The sequence below is a fragment of the Chironomus tepperi genome, unplaced genomic scaffold (genome assembly GCF_022539635.2).
Source record: "Chironomus tepperi strain 1889 unplaced genomic scaffold, CSIRO-AGI_Ctep_v1 contig_298, whole genome shotgun sequence".
NCBI classification, from domain to species: Eukaryota; Metazoa; Arthropoda; class Insecta; order Diptera; family Chironomidae; genus Chironomus; species Chironomus tepperi.
The window spans coordinates 407,861-422,746 of NW_027226420.1; the positions used below are offsets into that span (position 1 = coordinate 407,861).

General features: G+C 33.2%; 2 protein-coding genes and 1 long non-coding RNA gene across 10 annotated transcripts in view; 1 reads left to right on the top strand and 2 right to left on the bottom strand.

The window, feature by feature from the left end:
* LOC139092413 (uncharacterized) lies at nt 1–2,964 on the bottom strand. The gene is made up of 4 exons (XR_011544585.1): nt 2,950–2,964; nt 1,817–2,639; nt 563–1,732; nt 1–491 (listed from the first exon to the last, which is right to left on the bottom strand). It is a non-coding gene; the product is annotated as an uncharacterized lncRNA (long non-coding RNA).
* Nucleotides 1,062–9,906, top strand: LOC139092407 (uncharacterized). Of its 2 annotated transcripts, XM_070642780.1 has the most exons (4): nt 1,062–2,232; nt 2,292–3,905; nt 5,114–6,799; nt 8,002–9,906. In XM_070642780.1, exons 2-4 carry the CDS (start codon nt 3,737–3,739, stop codon nt 9,675–9,677), a joined length of 3,531 nt encoding a protein of 1,176 aa, XP_070498881.1. In that variant the 5' UTR covers nt 1,062–2,232; nt 2,292–3,736; the 3' UTR covers nt 9,678–9,906. The 2 variants fall into 2 exon arrangements, with proteins under 2 accessions (XP_070498881.1, XP_070498882.1); XM_070642781.1 differs by having other exon boundaries at nt 1,062–3,905.
* Dmtn (transmembrane and coiled-coil domain 2 protein Dmtn) overlaps nt 9,797–14,886 on the bottom strand; it is a 20,730-nt gene continuing 15,640 nt past the window's right edge. For 6 of the 7 annotated variants that reach the window (XM_070642789.1, XM_070642788.1, XM_070642787.1 and 3 more), the window contains 6 exons: nt 14,207–14,393; nt 13,962–14,139; nt 13,789–13,893; nt 13,578–13,691; nt 13,340–13,515; nt 9,797–13,007 (listed from right to left, as the gene is read on the bottom strand). In XM_070642789.1, the coding sequence (XP_070498890.1) occupies nt 12,896–13,007; nt 13,340–13,515; nt 13,578–13,691; nt 13,789–13,893; nt 13,962–14,139; nt 14,207–14,393 (872 nt within the window). In that variant the 3' untranslated portion in view covers nt 9,797–12,895. The remainder of the gene's footprint in view (nt 13,008–13,339; nt 13,516–13,577; nt 13,692–13,788; nt 13,894–13,961; nt 14,140–14,206; nt 14,394–14,886) is intronic. The other variant, XM_070642783.1, reaches the window with a different exon arrangement.

A 14,886-nucleotide genomic window follows, 5' to 3' on the forward strand; every position in this document is an offset into this window, starting at 1 on the left:
TTTTTTTCGTCATTTAAAATTAAAATTTTATTTCTCGAACATTTTTACAATCTCTTAAGCTTCAATTTGTTTGTATGGTGTTGGGGCATCAGCAATGCAAAGGAAGCTATCACCAGGAACGCAAGCTCTGTAGTAAATTTCGAAAATTTCACCTGGTCCGCATGTGAAGTTGATTCTTTCGCCTAACATGCACATGAAGAATGCTTCGCATGTATCATATTGGTAGTGAATGGAGAACAATTGATCTTCACAGGATGGTTCAGTACCGAAACGGAATTGGCATGTATCATGACTTCCAAGACGACATCTACGTTGTCTTTGATCCCAAATGAAGTTTGCATCGCATGTCATTGCTACTGGACGTTCCAACATGCACATAACAAAGGATTGGCATCTGTCTGGATGTGGCAAGAACTGCATTAATTCACCTTCACACATGCTATCCGGAAGTTGAGCATGTACAGTAACGATCAAGGCTACAATTGCCAAAACTTGAACCAAAAAAAAGATAAGAAATTATTAATTGATCACATCCTTGACGCGAGCTTTATAAATATCTTACAAATCTTCATGGTGAACTTCCTTGTTTATGTCTACACCTTCACAAATTCAAAAAATAAACTGAAGGAATTACTAATTAATTTTGACTTAAATATATTTCAACTAATCTAATCAATGAAATTGGATATGGCGTATCAAATGATACGCGCACTTACTTAAACCTACAAAAAAAAGATTTTATAAATTTTTTAATTCTAATTTCCTACGAATCTTATTGAACAGAATCGAATCAAACAGGAAACCTTAAACTCAATGATAATTAAAAAGTTCTGATATAATTAAACATCAATTAGAGACTTGACATATCCTTTTCAAATATTTAATTATTCTTTTGGGTTATCGAGCAGAACAATGTAATCAGCAAGTGATTATATTACCCAATATTAGATAACACATATACTAATATAATAAAATGGTATGAACATTTTATTGTTTTCTTATCAAAACCTGTTAATACATTATGATAAGATTAAAATTTTATAGTTTAGTTCCTTTAGGTTATCTTCATTTTTATTTGGTTTCTTGATTCGTAAAGATACAAAATTGTTATTGCAACGGTCGAATAGTACAAGTCGGTTAATCGATCAAAAGTCCTGCTCCAAGCTGGCATGATTCTGACATCGTGACGGATTCGGTATGAGTCTTGCACCATGTCAGAGACACGACGCACAATGTCAGAGTAACGTCGCACCATGCCAGAGTCACATCGCACCTTGTCAGATTCACGCTGCACCATGCCATAGTCACATCGTACTATGCCATGGTCAACCCGCACCATGACATAGTCACGTTACACCATGTCATAGTCACGCAACACCATGCCACAGTTACTCTACACAAGTGCTAGATTTTGAATCGATTAACCGACTTGCACCATTCGAGAACTAATCGTTAATTTATGTGCAATTGTCTGAATCGCCTTCTAAACATGCAAGAGTCTCAAGGTCAAAAATAGAGCCAGGATCACAACGGAATTCAATTACATGATAATTCATGCAAACGTAAAAGTTCTTGCATAAACGTCTGTCAGGATGTGGAAAAATACCGAAAAATTCATTAATGCATGCATCCTCAGGAACATTTATTTGCTTTTCTACACAATCGCCATTTTCTCCAGGTTGACAGATTTCTGATGACAGAACGGCTGTGATTGAAAGAATTAATAAAAGATCTGAAAAAGGAATTAGAAAAATTTATTAAGTTTTATGCTTCAAGTTCTTAATTGATACGTCAATCATAGGTTTTGACAACTTACAAAGCTTCATATTGTTCCTTTTTTTGTCTTTCCTTTCGATAGCTTATAGCTTATTTGTGTTCAAAAGCCAAACTCAGACTCATTGAGTGCTACAGTAAGTGTCAAAATTAAATCTCATTGAATTTTAAAATGGAACTAATCTAATCAAGCAAAGGCAATGCAATTAAAACATTCGTGATATACCTTAACATTTATTGCTCTTTTATCAGCCTATTTTCTGTTATTGACAACAATTTATAATTTGTTTTTAGTTTTAAGCATCCAATACTTTATCGTTAAGTCAAGGTTCATCCTTGTTTTGGATTGTCAAGGTGAAGGAAGTTAAAAATAAATATATTTAGATGCAGTTTCTCAAGTTAACAAGCCTAAACAGCACATTGTGTTCGCTAGGACTGTGTTGCATTGTCATGCCAACTGTAAGACGCAAAGTTGCACTAAAAGCTTCAAGACGTCTGATTTAGATCGTTTTTATCAGTTTTTACAGCGAATAATGTGGTTCATCACATTGTGTCATTCGGGAGAATAACTTAAAAGACTCTCAAACCCAAAAACAAAGCCGGGACCGCATCTGAATTCAATTGCTTGATGATTCACACAAATAAAAAATTGTTCATATTCACAACTGTCAGGATGTGGTCGAATAGCAAAACAGTCATTATATGTAGATGCATCATCAGATACAGATGTTGTAATACATATATTCACATGAAGTGTCATTTCCAGGACGATATGAGCTTCGGTCAATATGAAAATTTTGCATCATTTTTTCATATAAATTGAGATTCAAAATCGCGTTCTAGAAATTCAGCTTATTTCACAAAATCTGAAATATGCATTTGTAAATTTATCAAATTCAATACAGAACCTCGAGAATCATGTTGCATCAGGCACCTTATCTTGCCGAGGCACCATCTCTAAGTTATTTAGGTTTTTGCTCATAATCAAAAATCGAAGTTGACTGGGATTTTGTATCAAAAAGCTGAGTTGCAGAACAGGCATCTTTCATAAACAAAAACCATATAATTTCTTGATAATTTGTATGGTTTTTTGCCTGTTTTCATAACTACAGCACTTTGCAATACCCTATCGACTTCATAATGCTATTGAGGAAACTTATAGTTTGATTTACTTACTTACTTACTTCGCTGGCCATACAGATCAACTGTAATCCATGGCCTCTCGCAGATGTCGCCTATAACTGGTTCTATCGCCGGCTTCCGCCTGCCAATTGCCAATACCAAATGCAATGCTGGGTATCGACAGCTTCCTTCCAGGAGTTTTTCGGTCTACCTCGAGTTCTCTTAAAAGTTTGATTTAATCTACAATATAGATTTTAGGCATTTCCAATTCAGCAAAGAGGTTCAAATAGATAAAAGAAGTCTACATGATGTTGCTAAGTCACCGCTCGCATGGTTGCTGCTGTCGCCAGGCTACTTGATGTTGATGATATTGAATATGAACATCATTGTCGCCTGAGTCTAGTTTGACTTTTTAGATAGCTTCATGATGAACAATTATTGCAAAAAAGCAGTGTCTTACAGACGTAATTTAATGAACTAATGGACTAATCTTATCTATCCACAAAAAAAATTCAAACTTATCTTTTAATTCCTGATATCATTGTCAAGAATTTACTAATAAGTTTTTGTGCATTTGTTTGTACACGTTTGAAAAAGGCAGAAAACTCTCGTGCAAAAAATATATCAATCGACATTTATCAGACAGAGTCATTTTGGGGTGTAATGTTGACGTATTATTATTTAATTTTTGCCTATCTTATCTAGGCAGCCGAACCAAAAAAAAAATCGTATCTCAATCATAAACAAATGCTTCCTACATTGACATAAAAAGAAGTTAAATCAGTTTAAATTTAATCATAAACAAGTAAAGACACGCGTAGACACACAAAAAATCATCGAAATGGGAGCGGTATGCTGTAAATCATGTCGAAATTATAACAATAATAAAGGATTTAATGTTAATAATGAGTTAAGACATAGTCAAAGAAATAATCAAACGCCGCATCGTTCATCATTAATTACATCATCGAATTCTCAAATATCAACGATTCAAAGTGCTATGGAAATGAGTAAATATTATATAACACGAAAAAAATTCTTAATTTATAGATAGACAATAGCCTTTGATATACGATATCCTATCTCTAATTATTAGTGGATCCAAATATATAACATCATATAGTGATTTAGTTTGTCAAGTTCTTTTTTGACTTAAAATAAAGGTAGATAATGTGAATCTAACGAAGCGTCAGCATGACTCTCTCTGACGTTAATAATATTACACTGTAAACTTTTCATATCATGCTGATAAAGTTTAATCCATTAAAGCTTTAGATATTTCATTAAAAAAAAGAGAATAACTTTTATATCAACACAATCTTATTTAGTATGCAATAAAATTTTTAATGACTATGTTATATAGTGGTGTAGTTAGGGAGGATTTTGCAAGGATTGTGGTAAATCCGGAAATTTGACCTGGGTTGTCCCTGTCACCCCATGCAACTGATTTTGATTATAATCCTAGAACTTTCCATTGTCATGAGGATTGCAAGAATATCCTTGTCATATCTATAATATTCTATTGAATCAGCAACTGGTGGGAAACGAACTTACGTACTCAGAGGGTTTCAGTTATTCAGACTGACACCTAACCACCCTGCCATAGAGACCCTACTATCGTTCTGGCAGATTCAGCTACATATGACTCGATAGTCCTAGCACCCAATCTATTTAAATACCATAATCTGTTAACATTTAAAGAGCAAAGTGACTCTAGAGTCAGATGCAATTATGCCTCGGGGTAACTAGTGGGGTATTCAGGAGAAGGGGAAAATGGTGTCTAGGTGTCAAAGATGTTGAGATGTCAAAATCCATTCCTTTTTTGAACAATTCTTCAATTTGCAAAGGTTTTTTGAGTGAAAAGCCCAAAACTCCGCTGAATTGTTGTCATCTATTCAAAAAGGTATAAGATCCTTGCACAGAAGTGTAGTCAATAGTTTTTTGAGGGAGGATGGGGAATTGTGAATGTTTTTTTGCATCGAATGTGGAATTTTGGGTAATTTTGAGGTTTTGTTCAGGAAAAGCACAAGAAAAATTTAAGAATTTACCCCTGAATACGCCCCTTCCCCTGCATACCTGACTAAGAACTAGAAAACATTAAGAATAAAGCAATTTTAAACTAACTTCCCTGAAATTCACATTTAATTACATTAAAATACATAAAAACTCATTTGTCTAGAACATTAGCCATAAATAAATCTATTCATTTATCTTTAAGGTAGTCAAACGTTAAATATTCCGGACGAGACGGAATCGAATAAAGGTAGGGTCGTAGCATTCACGACAGAACAACAAGACGAAAGGGCGAATGAAGACAAAGATAAAGAAGAAATATTAGAGAAAATCGTTTGTAATGAATCCGACCTTGATGATAACGAAATGAATGAAATAGACTTTGGTAATGATTGGAAAATTTTATTAATTAAACAAAATGGTAGATTTTATGCTACTGTTGCAAATTGTGGACATTATCATCATGAAACACATCTTATTTATGGAACACTTGGTGTTAAGAGGATTCGATGTCCACATCATGGTGAATGCTTTAATATTGAAACAGGAGAAGTTGAAAATTTTCCAGGACTTGATGCAATTCCAATATTTAAGACAAAAGTTGAAAATGGAAAGGTTAAAATATCAGCTATACAATCATTATTTGATAAGCAAAAAGTTATAGTGCCAATGGTTAAATATAATCCAGCAAATACTCAGACATTTGTTATAGTCGGAGGTGGAGCAAGTGGACAAATATGTGCTGAAACATTACGACAAAATGGTTTTACAGGACGAATAATAATGATCTGTAAAGAAGCATGTTTGCCATACGATAGATCAAGACTTAGCAAATATATGAACAGTCAAACGGAAGATGTTCAAATTCGTCCGAAAAGCTTTTATGATGAGAATTCAATAGATGTGATGTTGAATGTTCAAGTTGTTGAAGTGCTTCCAGAAAATAAGAAATTAAAGCTTTCAAGTGGAATTGATGTTGCTTATGATAAAGTTTATATTGCAACAGGCTCTCGACCTCGGAAACCGAAAATTCCAGGAATACATCTTAAGAATATTTTGACTTTAAATTCATTTGACGACGCAATTAATATTAATGCAAAATTAAAGTCAACAAGTCATGTTGTTATTTATGGTGCTGGATTTATTGGAATGGAAGTTGCAGCTTATTTTATTGATAAAGTTGCTAAAATAACAATTATTGATAAGAATTCCGGTCCATTAATTGATACATTTGGAAAAATAATTAGTCAAAAAATTATGGAACTTTGCAGATCTAAAAATATTCAGCTCATAATGGAATGTGAAATAAGAGGATTTGTTGGCATAAATCAAGAGCAATACTTAAGTGCTATTAAGTTATCGAATGGAGATTTTTTGAAGGCTGATATTTGCATTTTAGGACTTGGTACGAAATTGAATACAAAGTTCCTTCGAAACAGTGGAATAGCTTTAAATTCAAACGGTTCAATTGATGCAAACTTTCATCTTGAAACAAACATACCCAATATCTACGTAGGTGGTGATATTGCAAATGTTCCATCCTACTTAAACAATTTGCATCGTGAAAATATCCAAAATTATGGTGTGGCACAATATCATGGTAAAATTGCGGCATTAAATATGATTGGAAAGTCTAATAAAGCATTAACAATACCCTTCATTCATACATCATTTTTTGGTCATCATCTTACTTACGTTGGATATAAAAAGGCTACTAAGATTTGCATTAATGGTACGGTTGAGGATCTTAAATTTTCGGCTTTCTTTTTTGATAATGATGATAATGTTGTTGGTGTCTGTGCGACTCAACCAAACAAAATAACCTCAGATTATGTTGAGAAAATTACACAGGGTCATAAAATTGTCAAAAAGGATCTATATCAACATTTTGGTAAGTAAATACTTTACAAAAATACATCTCGACTTTTTATTCATACTTTGGAGGTATTGCATAAATCATGAGTGCTGTGTCTGTTATGTCTGTCTGGTCCTTAATCCTCAATTGAACTTTGAAATCTTTCAGATGTCTTCAACAACCTCCTAAAGATTCAACTCAAACCGAAGGAGTTAAATTCTAGCAATACAAGCACATTTATGTACTATATTTCCGCTTCTTGGACATTCAGTCGCGATATGGTGACAAAAGCATACTCTAATTTAAGATATTATTTCTTTAACAAAACTATTTAAGGATGTTTTGTGATAATTTTTTGATAATTTTATATAAAAATATGAACAATATTTGATTCTTTTAATTTCCTGCATGGGAAACAAAAGATGAAGTAGGACAAAGGATATCCTGGGTGAGATGGACCGAATCTTGTCCATTCGTAAATTTTATAGACAACATTCTTCAATGTGAGACCAAAAAGTCCAACTCTTTCCATCCTTTAACAATTGCATTCAAAGCTAACCAATCCTTTCCTTCAAATAATTCATTTAAAATGGAATTCCCCAATTTCCGTCTTTTTTGACAAAATTTTTCAATTTGAGACAAAAAGTCCAACTTTTTCCCTCCTTAAACAATTGCGCTCAAATTTAATCCATCATCTCATTCATAGAATTCTTCCCCATCCCCTTCTTTTTAGACAAAATTTTTCAATTTGAAAAAAAAATGTCCAACCCTTTACCTCCTTAAACAATTGTGCTCAAATCTAATTCATCATCTCATTCAAAGAATGTTTAGCTTTACCCCTGGCGAATATTCGTGCCCAAGACAAAAATCCAACCCCTTGTCTCCTTAAACTCTTGGATTCATAAGATTCCTAATCCCTTTTAAAGAATTTCTTGTTTTACCCCGGGCGGAGGTAGGGTTTCCCAAAGTCTGGGTATTGACGAGCTTTCGAGGACGAGACCCAGGCCAGGACCGACTGCAAGGTCATTCTCCCAAATATCTGTCTCGATAAATCTTGACATCGAGCTTAAAAAGTCTTGGTTTCTGGGATTTGAGAAGTCTTAGCCTTGGTCTAAGTCTCAAGAACTCTTAATGCAGAGATATGCGCTCTAGATAAACATCACTTGCTTATCCCATCCCACTACCACTGTATTTTGTATTCATATCAAACAAATGAAGACATTTTGTAAATATTTTAGGTATTAACATTGAATCAACAGAACCCTTCATAAAGGAAGACGAAACATTAGGTGAAGATTATATTGAAGAGGATGTTTGCGATATAACTGACTTGGCTGAAAATGAAATGAAAGAATTTGTCATTGATAAAGATAAGAGAATTTTATTAATAAAACAGAATGGTAAATTCTACGCAACTGGAGATAAATGTGGACATTATGGTGCGCCATTAGTGATGGGATCATTAGGACAGAAGAGAATACGTTGCCCATGGCATGGTGCATGCTTTAATATTGAAACGGGTGATATTGAAGATTTTCCGGGTCTTGATGCCATACCATGTTATAAAGTAAGAGTTGAGGATAGACAAGTTAAAGTACGAGCTAAAAAATCTGTTTTAGATAAGGAAAAAATCACAATGCCAATGGCAAGATTTGACCCAAAAAATGGACAAATATTCATCATAATTGGTGGCGGTCCAAGTGGACAAACGTGTGCTGAAGCCTTAAGGCAGAATGGCTTTATGGGACGGATTATCATGATATGTAAAGAAAATAATTTACCATACGATAGAATCAAAATCAGTAAATTTTTGAACAGTACAATAGAAGATGTACAGTTACGGCCGAGAAGTTTCTATGATGACAATAACATTGAGTTGATGCTGAATGTTGAGTCGACCGGTGTTGATGGTAAATTAAAGGAAATTTCATTAAGTTGTGGAAATAAGCTTAAATATGACAAACTTTATATTGCCACCGGTAGTCGATCACGTAAAGTTGACATACCTGGAATTAATTTAAAAAATATCTTCAGCCTTAGGACAATCGATGATGCTGTAAACATCAATTCAAAATTGAAATCGACAAGCAATTTAGTCATTTATGGATCAAGTTTTATTGCATTAGAAATAGCAGCTTATTGTGTTGATAAAGTTGCAAGTGTAACAATCGTTGGACGAAGTAAAGTTCCATTAATGCAATCATTTGGTGAAGCTATCGGTACTCGAATTATGAAATTATTTGAATCAAGAAATGTAAAGTTCATAATGGAAACAAAAATAGATAAATTCTCGAGTAATTTTGAAGAAATTGAAAGCATTGAGCTATCAAATGGTAAAAGAATTTGGGCTGATATTTGTATTATAGCAATTGGTTCCGAATATAATACGGAATTTTTACGTAACAGTGGAATCATTTTAAATGAAAATGGTTCAATTACTACAAATTCGTATCTCGAGACGAACATATCTGATATTTATGTAGGTGGTGATATTGCCTGTAGTCCTATATTTATGTATAATGATAAATGTGCAACAGTGGAACATTATGCCGTGGCACAATATCATGGAAAAATAGCTGCTCTTAACATGTTAAGCATAAAAAGTGAATTAAAGACCGTACCATACTTTTTCACCTTACTATTTGGCTATTGTATTACTTACACTGGTTTAGGTACGGGTACATCTGAGATATTTATTGATGGTGATTTAGAAGAATTTAAGTTTGCGGCATTTTATTTCGATGAGGACCAAATTGTTCTTGGAATGTCATCATGTCAACCTGACAAAGGTATTTCGGATTTTGCTGAAAAATTAGCTGAAGGATATCGTTATCATCGTGATGACATTGAGTGGGCGATTGAGTTGGAGGAAGAGGATGCTGAAATGGATGAAGATGAGGAAGTAAAAATATGAAAAATAATGCCAACAGTAATAATTAACGAATTACGCTAAAAAAGATTGATTCATGCGGAAGTTTTTGTTCGATATCAAAAAAATGCTTAGTTTTGTAATTGTTATTGTTATTTGTTGCTATATTAAATAAGTCTTATTTTATTCAACATTCTTTTTTCACATTTTTAATTTACTGCCTTAATTCACTATTAAAATAAATTATTAACTGTCGAATGTTAAACGAATTAGATAAATAAATTAAATTTGAAATTTTAAGAATTTTTGTTGAAAACTTAGTTTTAATTTTATGAAATTTGGATTTTCTTCCTTCTTAGACCAGTGGTGGACAACCTTTTGATTTTCACGGTACACCTTGATGATAAGCCTGGTCTGAAACCGCACACGAAATATGGTTCATGGCATTACCATAATTTTTGGTGTCACATTAGTGTGCCGCGACACACAGGTTGCCCATCACTGCTTTAGATAGTCAGTTTTAATAGCATTAGCATACAAAACTACAGTTTAGCAAAATATTGTATTAGGGGCGTATCCAAGGTGGATGGGTTTACAGCTACGCCCCTGAATCATATCAAATTGGCATACATTGAACTGTTTTTCACATGGCAATCAGGCTGACAATGTTAGAACTAGCTTCGTTCATATGGCATTGAAAGTTACTTGATAGTCGCTTTGAAGCCAATGCCAAGCGAACGTTACTTAGTTCTAATTGCACAGTCCTTTTCCGAGTGGATAAAAATACGTTAGTACTAGTCATCAACTGGACATTAACTTGCCATTCACTTGTTATACCGTATTTTTGTTCACTTGGTTTTGATTGCCGTGCAGACAGCATTTCAATATTGGATTTATACTAATTAAAAAGGTAATTGATAGTCAATCTTTAGATTCCAAATCAATAACGAAGTCAAAAAATTAATTTCGTTGATTAGATTTTAAGGCTTAAATTTTGAGAGCTTGAGAGTTCCCGAACAGAAACAAAGCATACTCAATTATATTGCGTGTACAAATATGCACGCTCATTCAGATGAGTAGCTCATTGTCTCTTAGAAAAATGAAAATGAGGATGAAGAATAGATGCAGCAGTTATATACTATTGTACATTATGAATATATTTAACCTACCTTTAAACAGCTAGTAGGATACATATATTTGTAAAAAAAAAAACATCATTATTGAGCCATCTTAGTCTTACCTTCTTTTTCTATGAAATTTATCATTCTATTTTTAAAAATATAAACATTTGAGGAAGTCAAGGGTCATTCACCTATGACGTCAATCATCAAATAGGGGACACGAGGACTAAGCCATCATGGCGTCGTCATGGCAACTTACCATTAATACAGTGACGTGTGGGTGTCCTGACAGACACGTTGTGCTGCTTGGAATAGTAAATTTTTTGATTAAATTTTAGCGACCAAAAGGGAAGTAGGCCAAAAAATCAACTTTTTGACCGACTTTAGAAGTGAATGATTCCTAATTAAAGGATCATCCATTAGCATATAACGACGGGGATTATCTACCACAAAAGATAGGATACACTAAGCACAGTCACTTTGCTGAACATGATCAACTATCCCAACAAATTGAAACAGTGCGTATTCTTGTATGTTAGGAATTAAAGTGTAGAAATTGTCTTAAATAGCAAACATAGTGCTATTCTAAGGATCTAAGGATGAAGACTCGTTTCTTCGATTACACTGTTAGAACAATTCATATTTAGTAGTCTCTGTTTTCCTATTTGTAAGACATCACTTTGTGAATGACCTTTAAGACTGTCCTCAAAATAAAAACCTGATTCATCATCCAATTTTAGACATAAAGTACATGCGCTAGTAAAGTAAAATTGAAATAAGCATAAATAATAAATTTAATAATTTTTTTTTATTAAAAAATATATCATATATAAAAGCACGAGTATTGATTTATTCTTTTTTAAAAATAATGATTTGCTAAAATATTCATAAGATACAGAAATTCAGCTCTTCCTTCGTCTATAATTGAGATCATCTCAAAAAAACCGAAAAAAAAAAAATAAATAAATATGAAGAAAAAAAAATATTTTCTGGTAATTAATTGAGATAATACGGAAAACCTGCCGTAAAATCACTCTAAATTGTATACAAAAAAAAGTATTTTTTTTTTGTTGCTATTTTTAAAAACTTAATTTTATACTCAAGCTGTAATATCAATTATTTATTACTTTTTTTTCATACCATCCCAATTGATTTTTAATAGAACTAAAGCATTTATAATATTATTCACAATTTTTATGGCTCAATTTTAACAATTCTAATCTGTGATTATCGTTCCTCATTCATTTCTTTATTATCAGGGGTCGTTCACTTATTACGTAACGCTATTAGGGTGGGAAGTGGTATCCTCAAGGTGATATAGCATCAGTGGCCTAAATGGTAGAGCGTTGACCTTACGTACCAAAGATCCTGTGTTCAATCCCAGGTCATGCCTAATTTTATTAGCTCTTTTTCCATTTCACAGTTCTAGTTATGAAGCTCTGGTCGTGTGTAGGGTGAAGTTTTGAGGTCTTTGGCACATAATGTGACTCTACTGCACTGGTATACAAGGATCTGAATGACTTTATTAACGATATCTTGCGCACATGATGTGTAACTAGGCACACTGTAGGCAACATCAGGTTTTATGACGTAATTGTATCTTTGCTATGTTTAGAGCTTCCAAAAAATTTGGATTCTACAATAAACTGTAGGTCTAAAACAGTAGTGGACAACCTGTGTTTCGCGGCACTCTAGTGTTCAGCCAAAAACGTTTGGAAATGGCATGAACCGTATGGTTTGTACGGTTTTAGTCGAAGCTTACCACCAGGTGTGCCGCAGAAAGTAAAAGGTTGTCCACAACTGGTCTAAACAGTGTGGCACATTAAATTATCAATAGCAGTGCCTCCAGCTCATAAGGTTGGATCCATCAAACACAATATAATTGTTACGAAGGGATGGAAGATGATGTGTTACGTAATAATTGAACGTCCCCATTACCTATGTCACTAAAATTTTTTAAGAGCTTATCTCATTTAACATCTTTTTTTATTTCACAACGTTTATTAAAGAAAAAAAGCTCTTGAACAACTTTGCTATTAAAAAATTGAAGCATTTTCATTTTTTTTTTATAATTTAATTAAAAAGGACTCTTATTTATGGACTCTAACTGCATACATGAATGTGATGATTTTTGTTTTAAAACTATTTTACAATTTTATGAAATAGAATTATCCCCGTTTCACGGACATCAGGCCACGCTCTTACAATAAAGATTATAAATAATATAAATATAACTGTTGTAAGCACTCGAACCCTGCAAGTTAGCATGGAGAAATAAATTAATGTTTACGTGCTGAATTGTTAAGCTTCAATTTGCCAAACAGACGTGGAGCTTACTCATGGGGATGCTAGATTGAGTATACTAGAGTATGCTTGATTGAGTATACTAGAGTATGCTTAATTAAGTATACTCGAGTATGCTAGATTGAGTATACTCGAGTATTCTAGATTGAGTATACTCGAGTATGCTTGATTGAGTATACTAAAGTATACTTAATTGAGTATACTAAAGTAATTAGTATACTTGAGTATACCCGAGAATCCTTAATTGAGTATGCTCACTGTCTGGAAGGCTTCATTATTTACCTTGTTTTGAGAAACGGCATTAAGATTCCAGCCGCCGTTGCCGTTAACAACAAAATAACTTGAAGAACTGTTAGAACTACATTAATTAATTTTACAACTAATGCTCTTGCATTTGAATTGTCAATTCCTTCGACTGTCACATATTGTTGTTGAGATAAATGCTCCATTTTTTGTATCTAAAGGAAATGAAAAACAGACGATAATAGGATATGAGTGACATGATAAATGATGTACTTACTCTTGTTTGGCAATTTTCAAGGACTTCATTAACGTCTCTAAGTCGTTCATCACTTTGATACTGAACTTTCTCCTCCATATCGGCCATTGCTTGTTTCAAATTTTCAATTTCAGTCTACAACATCACATAAAAGTTTAATTGATTAGTTCTCTTATCCATCATGATAAGACTAAGGCTTGTTAAATTAATTTTTGATTATATTTTTTCTTACCTGATGGAGCTCAGTGAGATCATTAATTTGACTTTCAAGTCTCTCTGCTCGATATCTTTCACTGTCGAGAGTTACCGAGAGATCAGCTAATTCTTTTTGTGTTGCCTGTTGGGGATGACATAAATGCATAATATTATTATATGTTAATCTACATGATAAGCATTAATACCAACCTCTAATCTTTCGACCTTTTGCTTTAGCTTCTCAAAGTCTTCTTTTCTCTCCTTCAATTCATCGAGGATGTGTTTTAAAGTCACAGCAATCTGTTGTGACTGATTTAAATCTTTTTTATTACTATCGCCAGCTCCCCCGCTTCCGCTTCCAGTTGTATGTTTACATTTCAAAAATAATCTAAAAAAAATGAGTATAAACATTCAGTCAATGACAAGTTCATTGAAAACTATAAAATTATAGTTACCCCTGTGCTGAGTCACTTGTTACACTGCTACATTCGCTATCATGCTCACCACTAAATTTCCCGCTACTATTACCACCTATTAAATTATTTGAACTTGCTTGTCCTTGTGCTTGATTATTTTCAATAATTGCTGTTGGATCTGCCTCATGATTGTGTTCACGAACTTCTTGATCTGTATACCAGGAAGCTTAAAATTAAATTTTATGTCATTTAGTTAACTCGTGTTAGTAATCAAAGAGAAATTAAAAAAAAAGGTTTGGTGTTAATGGTAAGAGATGTTCATGAATGTTGAGACATGGACGAGGATGAGAGGAAGGAAGGTAAAAAAAATTGAGAAAAAGGCAAAACAAACTTTTACTTATTAAATCCCCTTTTGAACTATTTCGTCTACGTATGCTACAGCAAAATAAATGCAATCTCATAACGAATACCAAACTTAATAATAACAATCCAAGTGACTATAAAGAAGACCAGATTCCTTTACGAATTTGTAAAAAATGTGCAAATCGTATTGAAAAATGAAAGCAAACGTAACATGAACAAAAAAAAGAGTTTATATCGACCAGCCGATTTCACAAATCAAAATTAACTGAAGCACCTTAAAACAAACGTAGTCAAACACAAACAACAACATATACATACACACTCTTAGAAATAATTCTAAAATTTTAGTTTTAGAA

Bases quoted from the DNA above. Each gene is read 5' to 3' on its own strand.
- LOC139092407 (XM_070642781.1), top strand. From the start codon at position 3,737: ATGGGAGCGGTATGCTGTAAATCATGTCGAAATTATAACAATAATAAA. The intron at 3,906-5,113 runs GTAAATATTATA...TTTATCTTTAAG, and splicing joins TCAAAGTGCTATGGAAATGA to GTAGTCAAACGTTAAATATT. The intron at 6,800-8,001 runs GTAAGTAAATAC...TAAATATTTTAG, and splicing joins GGATCTATATCAACATTTTG to GTATTAACATTGAATCAACA.